Source organism: Cyprinodon variegatus, unplaced genomic scaffold (assembly GCF_000732505.1).
Source record: "Cyprinodon variegatus isolate N-32 unplaced genomic scaffold, C_variegatus-1.0 Scaffold356, whole genome shotgun sequence".
In the NCBI taxonomy this organism is placed as follows: domain Eukaryota; kingdom Metazoa; phylum Chordata; class Actinopteri; order Cyprinodontiformes; family Cyprinodontidae; genus Cyprinodon; species Cyprinodon variegatus.
The window spans coordinates 796,911-810,576 of NW_015150809.1; the positions used below are offsets into that span (position 1 = coordinate 796,911).

The 13,666-nt window shown below is 37.4% G+C and overlaps 1 protein-coding gene across 1 annotated transcript; it reads left to right on the top strand.

Moving 5' to 3' along the window:
• Positions 1 to 283: 283 nt before the first annotated feature.
• On the top strand, positions 284 to 12,285 carry smarcal1 (SWI/SNF related, matrix associated, actin dependent regulator of chromatin, subfamily a-like 1). The gene is made up of 17 exons (XM_015386080.1): positions 284 to 857; positions 934 to 1,267; positions 1,899 to 1,949; positions 2,042 to 2,296; positions 2,384 to 2,434; positions 2,517 to 2,700; positions 2,909 to 3,059; positions 4,864 to 5,025; positions 5,136 to 5,201; positions 5,734 to 5,874; positions 6,150 to 6,368; positions 7,673 to 7,743; positions 7,936 to 8,038; positions 9,106 to 9,288; positions 11,522 to 11,622; positions 11,771 to 11,867; positions 11,950 to 12,285. The coding sequence occupies exons 1-17, from the start codon at positions 573 to 575 to the stop codon at positions 12,148 to 12,150; spliced, it is 2,655 nt and encodes an 884-aa protein (XP_015241566.1). The 5' UTR covers positions 284 to 572; the 3' UTR covers positions 12,151 to 12,285.
• The last annotated feature ends 1,381 nt before the right edge of the window (positions 12,286 to 13,666 follow it).

Genomic DNA, 13,666 nt, shown 5'->3' on the forward strand with positions numbered 1-13,666 from the left:
CAAAACAAAAAACAATTTATTTGTTTGGATTTTTATAAAGATATGAAATATCTTTTTTTATTTTTAACAAATAATCAATTATTCCCAAATTATAATGTAACAGATTTCAACTGATCAATACCAAAAACAAAGAGTTATTGGAAACCTTATTATCCGTTTAAAAACGAATCGAGCCAAAAGGGTCCAAATGGAACGTCCCCATACACTTCCCGTCGCCCTTAGCAACCGCTGTGTGTGCACGTGACTAGTTTGTTTTCATGCGTCACTTCCTGCGCGGCAGAGCCTGAAACAGCTAAAAAGTTAGCAGCTAGTGACAGATAGCTCAGCTTGTTTGATATTGTGACCATCCTGTTAGCTATATAAGCTGGGAAAACAACCGAAGTGTTTTGATATCACATATTTAATGCTGTTTTCTTCGATGGCTGTTTAGCCCCGGTAGCTGGTAGCAACAGTTTGTTTAGCAAAGCTAAACGCTTGGTCCTGCCTTTTTTTTCTTCCTTTTTTCAATGGATCACTTATTTACAGGTAACCGCATGCTAAGGTGAGGCAAAATACTGTAGAAATCCTTCACTATGTCCAAGCAGCTGACTGCAGAGCAGCAGCGGAAGATTGAGGAGAACCGACGGAAGGCTTTAGAGCGAAGAGCCCAAAGACAGCAGCCTCCAGCGGGGGTTAATGGGGCTCCACTGCAGGCAGATTTATCAAATCAGAGAGAAAATTACAGAAACCCAAATTTCTCTCTACCAACAAGGGTTGGTCCATCCTCTAAAATAGAATCTCAGATAAGCAGTAACCAGACCCATCTACCTATCAGCTGTCAAATTAACCAAAACACTCTGAATAATCCACCCAGACAGGTGAGCAGCTTGCTTAAAGATCTAATCTACAATATGATTTTTTTCCCCCTCATCAATTAATAACTTGCATATTTAGATCAATGGCCCCGCTTCTTGGACAAGTCAGCAATTGAACAGCCCTGGATCAACTGCTGGAGGAAGTGTTGGTATCAAGCCAGTTCAGGGCATCTCTGTCACATCTGGGAGCACATCTGCCTCCTTCTACAAGTCATCCAGCAAACCTGGAGTCCAGGTCTCTACAGCACAGCCTCCTTCAAGCTCCACCTTATCGGCTCCTTTACCTGCCAAAAAGGCTGCCATCTCTGTGAGGGGGAAATGTGTGCCTCATGCAGAGAATCGTTTCAAGGTGGAAGTAGGATACAATGCAGAGCTTATTGCTGTTTTTAAGTCCATCCCTTCAAAGACCTATGGTATGTATCTGGCATTGTACCCACCCATATACTTATCACCTTAGATAGAGACCATGAAACTTATTTTCTGTTTATATCATGGGTTAATAATATTCACCAAGTCTGGATTAGTGTGGAAAAAAAATTAAAATAAAGGGGGAAAACAATCTATCTCTCTCTCTCTCTCTCTCTCTACACACACACACACACACACACACATATATATATATATATATATATATATATATATATATATATATATTATCTAAAGGTTTTATCCGTCCTTAACTCATACATTGATCCATCAGTCTGATGTATGAATATAATTTAATAGTAAAACCTTTATCATACCACAGTGGAGTACTTTGGGTGTACCAGAGGAGAACTGAGTAGACAGGCAAAGCTTCCAGGTAAACACAAGGCTAAATATAAGAACAAAGGTTTAAAAGAGAAAATCTTTTTACAGGGTTAAAAAAAAAAAAAACAACAACAGAAAACAGTGGTTGTCGATTTTATCTCAAGCCAACTTTCTTTGTTGTTTGCCTACCTGATGAAGAAAATATATTAATGTTTAACAGATGGATAATCAGTCTATTTCAGGACTTGGATCTAAATAGTTTTGTACTGATGGAGTATTTTTCCTTTTTCTTAGACCCTGCCACAAAAACATGGAGCTTCAGTCTGGATGACTATACACAGCTAAGTAAGAGCACAAGTACAAAAATAATATAAGTTCCTTCAAGTAAACTTAAAGGTTAAAAGAACAGTTTGTGCCTTTTTGACGTCCTGTTGCAGTGGAGGAGGTAGCTGGCATTCCCTCCGTGTCTCTCAGACCTCTGGAGGGAATCGCAGCTTTGGACTCTACGTCCAGCCGACCCTATGATGGTGCAGCACTGGCAGCGCTACTAAAGCTCTGTAATGGCTGGCAGAAACCTGGCGCACCGACTCGAGGGCAGTGCATCCTGGTGTCTCGGAAGAAGTTTGAGGTGGACATCTCTTACGATCCTGATGTGATCGCGGCTTTTAAGCAGATTCCAACAAAAAACTATGGTAAAAACTGCTTTTTTTTAAACTTTATGCTTTGTTAACGTTTTTGTGTTGTTCTAAATGTTTTCCCTTAATTTGCAACCATTGCAGACATGACCACACGAACGTGGAGCTTTTCACTCGAGGATTACAAAAGACTGAGTAACTACATTTTTCTTGTTCTCTTTTCTTTCTCTGTTGCATCCTCCATCTTGTTTCTAACCATGCTGTGTTTCCTGCTCAGTGGACCTGCTCAGTGGGATGGCAGGAGTGGAGGTGGAGCCTCTTCCCAGGGCAGTAATACAGGCCTTCGCTGCCAGCTTTGATGGGACTAAAGCCAAATCTTTAGACGTCCCTGAGGCGGACCTCTCAAGCATCGACCCCACCCTAACCTCCAGCCTCATGCCCTTCCAGAAGGAGGGAGTCAAGTAGGTGTCTCTGGGAAGCTGCTAATGCTTTCTCAGCATATTATCCCCAATAAGTCAATACTGCCTAACACCACGAGTCATTTCTCAAAGTGTTAGTTTTATGGAGATTATTTGTTGGTGTTGGTTAAATTTTGGATCTAAAAATCTGTATAGAAGTATAGGCGTTAAGCTTTAGCTGTAATTTTGAATATTCTTAACATGCCTGCAGCTTTGCGGTGTCTAAGCAAGGCCGCCTGCTCCTGGCTGACGACATGGGCTTGGGAAAGACTGTGCAGGCCATCTGTATAGCAGCCTACTACAGGAATGAATGGCCTTTATTAGTGGTGACACCTTCATCTGTTCGCTTCACCTGGGCTGAGGTACAAACCAGACATTTACTGTTCATATATAAAATGTATTTGTTTTCATTACCTTCTGCTCCTTTATTTAATTTGCCATAAGCATCACAATAGCAAAGCTGGACACTGAAACTCTTTAGCTGAAATAATAGGCAAATCTTTTACTAACTATGTTTGCTGAGGAATTCATTAGTTAGATTTTCTTTGGGGTTCATTTAAATTTCTACCTGCGTGTTTCCTGTAGCATTTATTTCGTTAATTTAGCAGCGGCGAAACTGTTTTTTTATGCAATTTCAATTTCCTGACTCCTGTGTTCACATTTTTCAGTTTTTATTATTTGTCATCTGGAATGATAAGCATATTTTATATATTTATAGCAAGTTACTGTAATCATGGATTTATACTCTACATACATTATTTAAAGCTAGCAGATGATAAAAAGTATAATTTTAGGCACTTGCACATCAGTAAGGATAATCAAACACTTTTCATTGTCATCACCTTATTTAGGTTTTTTGCCGGGGAATTTAAAAACACGAATCTGTATCAGAACTTAAATAAAATCTTGTTTGGACTTTTGTTTGCATAAAATGTCTTTGGGATGAGACTTTGGAACTTTCTAGGCTGTTAATTCTGTTAATTGAATCAGCTTCCTGGTAAGAGAACAAAAATAAGCTTCCTTTTAAAGAAAACATTTTTTTTTTTTCTGTAAGTCTAACAGGTTACTGACATGATAAAATGATGAGTGATTTGTCACAACCAGAGACGGTGGTCTTTAAAGGGTAGGTTGACTAACACTGAGCCTGAGCGGCTAGAGATTTTTAACACTGTATAGCTTGTAGGCTATGAAGGTATGAATGATGACTAACGGCCTTATTCCAGTTCAAAAAGACCATCCAATTGTCCGTTGTCTATAAATACCCGCTAGTAGAACAGAGGGGTTGGGGCCGGCTATCTCCTGTGGTCATTGGGTGTAAAGTGGAGTCTGATTTTTGGGACCTAACTTTTTGTTTTTTGTTCAGATGACAGAGAACCAAAAGATAAATGCACTTTCTACCCTCTAAGATCAGGGTTTCAGCTTGACCTGTCCGGTTTAAATTAAAAAATTGAAGAACTGGAAGTTTTTTTTCATGCCACAGATCACAATCCCTGCCTTTAAGGATCTCTATTTACTGTACAGTGAATTCCAGATTTGACTAAAACGCATAAAAAAGATCATCTTGTTGGACTAGCCCTTTAAACTGCTGAGAAATCAAACCCTGTTTTATAAAAGTTGCAACTAAAGCTGAAACAGTTATTTGGATTAATCATGATCGATTGATTATGGAAATAATCTTCAATTTAGTAATCGATTAATTGTTAACACGAATGTAGAGACTCTAAAACATGCCTTTAACTGACAGAGCAACCCACCTTAAGCAACAATTATACCAAAATTGTAAAACAAATGTAAATATTTTTCATTTAATATAAATATATTTTTCCTCTGTCATTATGCTGTATCCAGAGGTCCTCAAGTAGAAAAGTTTTATTTTCACCTGATTTGTTTTGCAAAATTCTTGTTTAAGGACCTTTTTGCCACCCGATTACTAATCTATTATTCAAAAAAAGAATCTAAAGATTAATTGATTTGCAAAATAATGTGTAAGTTGCAGCCCTAGTTTCAACTCTTAAATACCCAGAATGTTGTTAGTCTGGAAATAGAAATGCATTTGAAAATGAATTGGTAGTTACACTGCTTAGAGCGGTTCATTGCCAGAGATGAAAGTGAAGTAAATTCTTATAATGTTGGTCCATCTATTTTATTAATGATTGATGCCTTTAGGCCTTCAGACGCTGGCTCCCCTCACTGAGTCCCGCCAGCATCAATGTTGTGGTGAAGGCCAAGGAAAACATACGGTCTGGTTTGGTCAACATCGTCAGCTACGACCTACTGAGCAGGATGGACAAACAGCACCCAGGACAACCCTTCAATGTCTTCATTATGGTGGGCTGCTATAGAACTGGCTCCAGTTTAACCAGTTCCTGAAACCCTCATGATGTCTAAAGATCTGGTTTCTGTCTTTAAACAAAAAAAATCTCCCTCTCTCTGCGCAGGATGAGTCTCACTTTCTGAAGAACATGAAGACTGCTCGTTGCAAAGCAGCCTTACCTCTGCTGAAGGTAACCATAGAGAACAATTAATTTATTGCTGGCAGAAGGTGGAGTCTTTTTGTTTAGTGTTATAATTGCACTTATAATGAATCTACATTGCTGAAAACACCGCATAAACACAGCGAAACATGGTGGTGGGAGCATCATGCTGTGGGAATACTTTCCAGCAATAAGAAGAAAATAACAGATTAAAGCTGATGGGAATATGTTAGTGGCCTGCTCAAAGTCCATTCTATGGAAAGACTTTACAGTTGATGTTTTCTCTCCATCTCGGGCCCCTTTGCTTACATTTTAGATATTTTGCAAAGATTTTTGCTTGTTCCTCCACAAGAAAAAGCAAAAACCTTTTTAGTTCTGTTTTTATTGATTGTATTGCTGTTTTTTCAAACTTCTGTTCTTATTCTCTTCTTGTTTCATGTTGAAGATGTTTATTCCTTTAACATGTTGAGGTCTTCATCAGAACTATGGTTCTATGAGCTGGATTATCTGTATGTGTAAAGCTGATAAAGCTATGCCTCAAAAACCTTTTTTGTTCTTCCAGGCAGCGAAGAGGGTGATTCTTCTGTCAGGGACCCCTGCGATGTCCAGACCCTCTGAGCTCTACACCCAGATCCTGGCAGTCAGACCTACACTTTTTCCTCGCTTCCATGAGTTCGGGGTGCGCTACTGTGATGCTCAAAAGGTAATTTCAGTCTCATGAATCAACACCTGAAGGGGGTTATTTTATTTAAATGCACTTTGTCAGATTGGGTTATTTATTACATCTCTACTAAATCCATAACAGTTTTCTTTAGTAGAACCAAGCAAGAGGCTCATGATGAAAAATAGATCGTTGGATCTTCACCAACCTTAATTAATACGATTTACTTACTAAACTGATTTTCTTCAAACACTCAGTTTGTTCACTGACTTTGACCTTTCTTGATCTTTCCCACCATCTTGTTTGTTCACCTGCAGCAAAACTGGGGCTGGGACTACTCCGGCTCCTCTAATCTCGGAGAGCTCAAGCTTTTGTTGGAGGAGTGTCTGATGCTGCGCCGCCTGAAGTCTGATGTCCTCTCCCAGCTTCCCTCCAAGCAGCGAAAGGTTGTCACCGTGACGATAGATGGGGTCAGTACCAGCACCAAAGCTGCTCTCTCAGCTGCAGCCAAGCTTCTGGTCAAAGATCATCGCAGTGTAAGTCTTCTTTGTTTTACCTTTAAGATTTCTTTCTAATTAAACCTATGTATTTCCTTGCAATGTTCTGCAACAAATATTTTCTGAACATTATTATTTATTCGGTGTAATCCTTGTTTTGTTAAGCAATTGTTTTTAATTTGCTTCCTAGATCTTCCATATTTCTCACCAAAAATCCGTGTTAATTACATGTCCTGTTGGAATCATATCATAAAGATTCAAAGATAAAAATGATTTTCATCTAATGCCTTGATATTTTTATTATTTTAAATTTATTAAAAGGAGAGCTACTGATTCTGATTTCTGTAGAAAATTTATGATTACTAAAAAATAAAATCTATTTTTTTAGATATTCTTGTTGACTTAGACATGTAACTGATTATTATAATTTTTTTTTTCTTCTTGTTTTTTTTTTCTTCTTTTGTTTGAATGTAATGTAACTGATTAAAGTAAATTTATTTACTAACAGTATCAACTTTTGGCACAAAGTTACAGAGCTTTTCTCTCTGTGCTGCCAAGAAGACGTGTTAGTGCTGTAAACACAGTCTAAAAGCCAGCATGGTGGCCGAAGAGGTACTACAGGATGGTCTAAAACTGAATTAAACTATTGAAGTTTTTGGTTGACATGTGATAAAATGTGCAAAGTTTTCAAAAGTATGATTACTGTTTTTATAGATTAGCTTTTTTAACCACTTTTAATCGCCAACTGAATATTTCTAATAATTGCGTGCAGCAATGCAATCCAGTTTCTTTAAAAAACAACAGAAGCAGCCTGTTTGTTGTTATCAAAAAACAACCCTATTTTTTTATAAAAAGCAAATTTTTTTTCCTTAAGATTTTTTTCAGATGATTCCACCCCTATGTTTTTATTTATTTTATCCATAAAACTGTTAAAAATTACATTCAACACAAGCTGAACAAAAAACAGTTTGGCTATTGTTGAATATTTCTGGATCTAACGGTCTCATGAGTATAGCTCATTGTTATGACAGTGTTTAAAATGAAAGGCTGTGTGAATGAAAGAAAACGTAAATCTCATAGTTTTCTTTCAGCAAAGGAAAACATATGTTTCGGTTTTATCTCTCTCCGTTCACGAGGGAATCGGTTCAAGCTTCAAACACAGAAGTGGCTTTAAACGCCGAGGAGTGCTTCAGTCAAGCTTTATTTCCCTCTAATGGGGGCGAGTTACAGAGCATGATTGTGCATAATCACAGTGCTCATCACAGTAATGGCAGTCCTATCAAATCATCAAGCAGAATCCTGTCACTTCTTATCTTTTGCACTTTTCTTGTCTTTTCTTTCAGAAAAAAGAGGAGAAGGAGGCCCTTCTTATCTTTTACAACCACACAGCTGAAGCCAAGCTGCAGGCCATTATGTGAGTACACTCCCCCCTGATGAAGGAGATCAGGGAGTCAGATCAGATGGAAATAAAAATGTTGAAATGAAACTGGATAATTTGTATGATGAATCTGATCAAAGTGATTCAGAAATAAGAAATGACGTCTAACACAAATATTGCTATGAATCCGTCTTATTAAACGCCTCTGTGTGTTTTTGTCATTGTCAGGGAGTATATAACAGACATGCTGGAGTGTGGCAGGGAGAAGTTTCTTGTCTTTGCCCATCATAAATTAGTCCTGGATCACATCTCTGCCGAACTGCTGAAAAAGGTAAACTATTTATTGGAAATTATGTTTTCTTGGATAGTGTTTTTCTTCAGCATTTTGTCTTTTTACATTCAAAACCTTTATTTTATTAGGATTTCAGCCAACACACTACTACAGCCAATACAAAGTAGTGCTTGATTGTACTTGGGATCTTATTGATTTGATGGGATTCATTTTTTTTTTTTCCTAAAAAACATAAATATCTGAAAAGTGTAGCTTGTATTTATCTCCAGTTCCTCTGTGTTCATACATTTTCTCTACCAGCTCAAGTCTGGAGACAGATTATGTTGCTTCTAATAACTCAACAGGAAAGGGCATCATTAAGCTCAATCAGGTGGAAGCCGAGCATCTGTGACCATCAGTTTTCAAGTCTTGTTTTGGAACTGGGATTTGACTAGGATATGAGTTTGCTTTGATTTGATCCTTTCATTATCATTATTGCAGCTTTGGCTCCAGTGCAAGCCCCTTCATGGCTTCTAGCTAACAGCAAAGGGACTTTTTCTGACTATCTGTCTGCAGTGCCTTTCTTCGTGCCGCTCTTCTATCAGTGACAGACTGGTGGATCTCTCCAGAGTTACCGCAGGGTTCATGGTTGCTTCTCTGAAAGATGCTTTATTTGTCTGAGTTGTCAGTTTAGATAGAAAGTCATGTCGCAGTACATTTCCAGCTCTATCCTTTTCTTTACATTTTCAGATGGTTACATGAACAGTGTTTCAAAACTTTGTATATTGTTGTAGAAGTTAAACCTGTTTTAAACAGCTCCACAAGCTGATCCCTGTTCATAATGCTAATCATAATGCTAATCCTCATTTTCCTTAACAAACTTCCTATATCTTCACAGAACATTTGAATTTGTAATGGGAATAAACTACTTTTTAATGTGTTTTAAAGCATGTGTAATGTTTATTACATCTAAATATTAGTTATATAAATATTAGTTATAAAGAGTTCTGCCAGACGCTGTGTTGTTTCTTTATCGTTCATATTAATGATGGTTGAGTGGTATTTATTTTTCTTGATCCTTTTTTTTTTTGTCAAAAGAATATGATTAAGCTTTTTACCTTCAACAGAACGTCAGCTTCATCCGCATCGACGGAGGGACTCCGTCCGCAGAGCGGCAGCATCTGTGTGAAAAGTTCCAGTATTCCTCCAAGTCCTGTGTGGCTGTGTTGTCAATCACTGCAGCTAATATGGGTCTCACCCTGCACTCTGCAGACCTGGTGATCTTTGCTGAGCTCTTCTGGAACCCAGGGGTAAGCCAGCCCTGTCAAACATGTCTAAGAATTTCATATTTCTGTTTAGGACTGTTGTTTAGTTACAGCTGTTTGGCTCATCTTACCTCGGGCTCATAGACTCACAATGTAATAGGAAGGATCTGTATTTCAAACTCTTGACAGTGTTACTTTTTACGTATCACTCTGTGGGGCACCAGGCAAAGCTTTGTTGCCTTGTGGCCATAAAATATATAAATGCTTCCCAAAGGATCAATAATCCATTATTATGTGATAAATTAAGGGGAAACGGTGGATCCAAGCTTTCAGGCAGTAGATTGAGGAGACTAAGGATGTCCATGTATCAAAAACCATCCTACAAACTGTCCTTATTAATAAATTAGGTTTTTTTTTTAGACATTATCAGAAAAAAAAAATCTGATTGCCAGTAATTATTATGTACAAAAGAAAAGAAAGATCCAAGAATCTCTAGAGGAAGAAGTGAAGGGGCTGTTAGTCCAAGAGGTTTGCATTCATCACCTATGGAGAAAGAGTTTTCTGACCTATGTTTCTTTCCATGTTTTGCACAGCAGAGGCATTTTGTTATGAGGGTTAAAACCATTTGGTGTATTTTTATTAACAAATTAATTCTATAAACTCCAGTTTCAAGACTTACCAATACCTACAAGCCTTTGAAAGGTTTTAGACTTTATTGAGACTTCTTTTCAAATTCAAAGTCTGCTTCTGGTTTGCGTTTCAATGAGTGAGTCCTGGAAGAAGTGAAGGCAGAAAAACTGTCTCCATCTTTGTTCTTCTAGGTGACATAATCTTTTTTTTCAGTGCAAGTTATCCCTGTAGCTTGTTCAACCACCACTTTTTTCCTCCCATTTAACTTTCCATGAATTTGCTTGGATGTAGCTCTCTATAAACAGTTCCTTCAGCCATAGTAAAATAACATTAGATCCTTCTGTCATTAACTAAACCAACTAGGGGTTGGAGTTATGATACCTCTAGTTTCAGCTTCATAACCTAATGTTTCTATAGCTAGCTTCCACTTTTCTCAGAGATATTTACACTTTTTCATGAAAATACAGATTTTATCTTTGCTTCAAAGGTCCGAGACTGAATATTCTTTTACTATTTAGAGTTGAAATATAATTGTGAGGAACACAAGTTAGCTAAACTACACGAGGGGATAAAAATATGTTTTCTAGAGTGTGTTTGTAGAGATGAACTATATATCAGTATTAATGTTGGTAACAGCTAATGTTTGTAATTTTTAAGCATATTGAAATCAGTTGGATAAGTAAAACCTGGGTTATATTTTAAGAACTGATGTTAATTTCCATTAAGTTTCTGCTTTAGTTTTGCAGGTGTTTAACTGAAGCCGAGGTCAGTTCATGGTCTCCAGAGGGAGGAAAATCTGTTCATCATTTTTTAATTTATCAAATAATAATCAGATTTTCCTTAAAGAAGATTTTTTTGGAAATTAGATCAGGTGAAACTCAAACTTTCTACTTGAGTTATGAATAAAACATATTGACAGATAAAATTGTATTTTAATTTTAAATACAAACTGTTTTTTTTTTTTGTACAATTTTGATATAAGTGCTGCTCTAAGTGGGTTTGTTTGTCAGCTAAAGACATGTTTTACAGTCTCTATACTCTATTTAACGAACAATCGTAACTGAATTAGTTGACGATTATTTCAGTAACCGATTAATGCGATTAATTGTTTCAGCTCTAGTTATCAGCCATAAAAGGAATAATAATTCTTATTGGCCCAAATCTTTATATCTTTGCTTCTGTAGCTGTTTGGCCTAAAGTATTGCTCTCCAAATTGTTTGGTAAACTGGTTAAAATCTCCAATTTGAAAATACTGAAGGGGTGTTATTATTGTCTGGATGTTAAACCGTCCTCAGAGGCTTATAATTAATTTTTACAGTAATAAAATACACATTTTTAATAATTATTTTCATGTGTTCTGTTCTGTATAAGAAATGTTATTAGAATTTTGCTTGAAAATGTACCATACTTCCATTTAAGACTGATAAAAATCAGCTGCCAGTAAAATAAATAGAAATTGGAAAAAGTTAAAATTGAGAAAATAAAAAATGAGATACATTTAGAATTATCAGCAGCAGATTTGTTGACTTCTGTTAATTTGTTTTTGTTTATTGTTGATGTTTATTGTAAGTAGAGCTGTGGGTGAGCTGTTCCAGCTTGTTAAAGATGAAAACCACTGCAGAACTTTGCAAAAATGTTTTTTCTTCAGGTTCTCATTCAGGCTGAGGACAGGGTTCATCGTATTGGACAGACCAGCAGTGTCAACATTCACTACCTGGTTGCCAAAGGGACTGCTGATGATCATCTGTGGTATGTCTTCAATCATTCATTCCCTTACATTAACTGACCTTGGAGCTAAAAAGTTAGAGGTTGGTGGGTGGGGTAATGTGGGCTGAGTGATATGCGTGTCATGAGAAGCTCAAACCTTACTGCTCCAATTATTTTTGTCCTGATCCAGGCCAATGATTCAAGCTAAAATGAACGTGTTGGAACAGGTGGGTCTGTCTGAGTCAAACCTTTCAGACAACGCCGTGAATGCAAGCTTCCACTTAAAGGTGGGTTTCATACATGCTGCTCTGTGAAACACATTTACATGTGATGATCCAATGTCCAACCTTATCGCATGAATTTACCCAGGACCCGAGTCAGAAGAGCATCATGGAAATGTTCCAGAGATCTTTCTCTGAGGAAGACGACTTTGACGAGGCCATCCTAATGGAGGCTGCAAACGACTGGGAAGACACGCCCCCAGAAACGACCCCTGCTCCTTTCCCCGATATCACCAATGTTACAGATGGCCCCAACAAAAAGACTATTAAAGACTTTTTTAACAGATGACTCCAGAAATGCTTTATATCACCTTTGTTTGTTCACTAGAGTGGGATATTTCTCCTTCGTTATGCCTATCATGACCAAAGTTAAATGTTCCTGTTTTTCTGCAAAAGTAAAATATGTTTAAGTTATGCTAATAAAGGAAATACATTTAAAAAAGCTGACAGTGTTAAATCTCATTATTTTCTCCGTTAATTAATAAATTAACATTGAAGATAGAAGGTGGATCACCTGAAGCTCTCAGATGTTTTATTTCATTTATTATTGATTATTGTTCAAGATATTTCCATAATGTGTTTGTTTAGTGTTATACTTACATTATCTTTAAAAAACAGCTAAAATTTAATGAAAACTGACAAGGTCATAATATATTACTCATCTGCAAATTGAAGAAGATTGAAAAAAACTTGGTGATATATATTTCTTTTTATAGCTCTATGATGGAATCTATGTTTATGTTCCTGTTACGTTTAGGTCAACCTGTCAATGATACAAAAATAGGAGGAAAAGCGGCTGAAAAAAATATTGGCACTGAATTAACTGAAGCAAAAGAAACATTTTTAATCAGAGATGAACAAAATAAATCTGCTCTTCATATCTCCAACTTTATGGAGAATTTGAGCATCTAGAAAGTTTTCCGAAGCCTAAATCAAAGATTGATGCATGGAAAATCTATTTCCCAGACCGTTATTTAGACGTCAAAGTGTTATTGGTTGGGGCGTGCTTTGGTGGTGGTTGGCGCACATGACCCATGTATGGAGGTCTTAGTCCTCAACACGGGCGACCCGGGTTCAGATCCAGCTTATAGTGCTTTCCCACGTCTCTCCACCTGTCTCATACTCTCATTCCTGTCCATAAAAACGAGCTGTAAAAACTCGAGAAAAAAAAAAAAAAAAAAAAAGGCTATTGGTTGTCTGTCTGCTTTTTTTAAATTGATCTATTGACTGTTCTAAACTTGTAATTGAGTGACTGCATCTGTGTTTTTAATGTCTACCTTGCAGTAACACTTTGTTTTCAGGATTCCCCATTTCAGTCTATAAACACTAGAAACCAATTGTGCAATTGTTAAACCGGGAATACCACCTTTCATGATTCCCCAAGCCCCCCTCATATTTAATTACATTTTTTCATACAAATTGTTGAAATGAAAGAAGTCCCCATTCTTATGATGCCACACATCACTGGTTCAAGGGAAAGTGGGCTGATTTTTGCTTGGAATGGTTTAGATTGTCCTTCCGTCTCCGGTCAGAAGGACCGGAGATGGCTGGGATTTCAAATCTGAAGATCATCTAAACAAGAATGAAGGAAGGGCGTGCAGCTGGCGTAGTGGTTAATGCGCATGACCCATGTACGGAGGCCTTAGTTCTCGACACGGCCGACCTGGGTTCCGGCCTGTGGTCCTTTGCCAAGTGTCTCTCCCCCCCCTCTCATACCCCCTTTCCTGTCAGCTTATTGTCACAAAAATTAGCCACTAGTGCCGTAAAAACTCAAACAAAGAAAGAAGAGAACAAAGGACTGATCA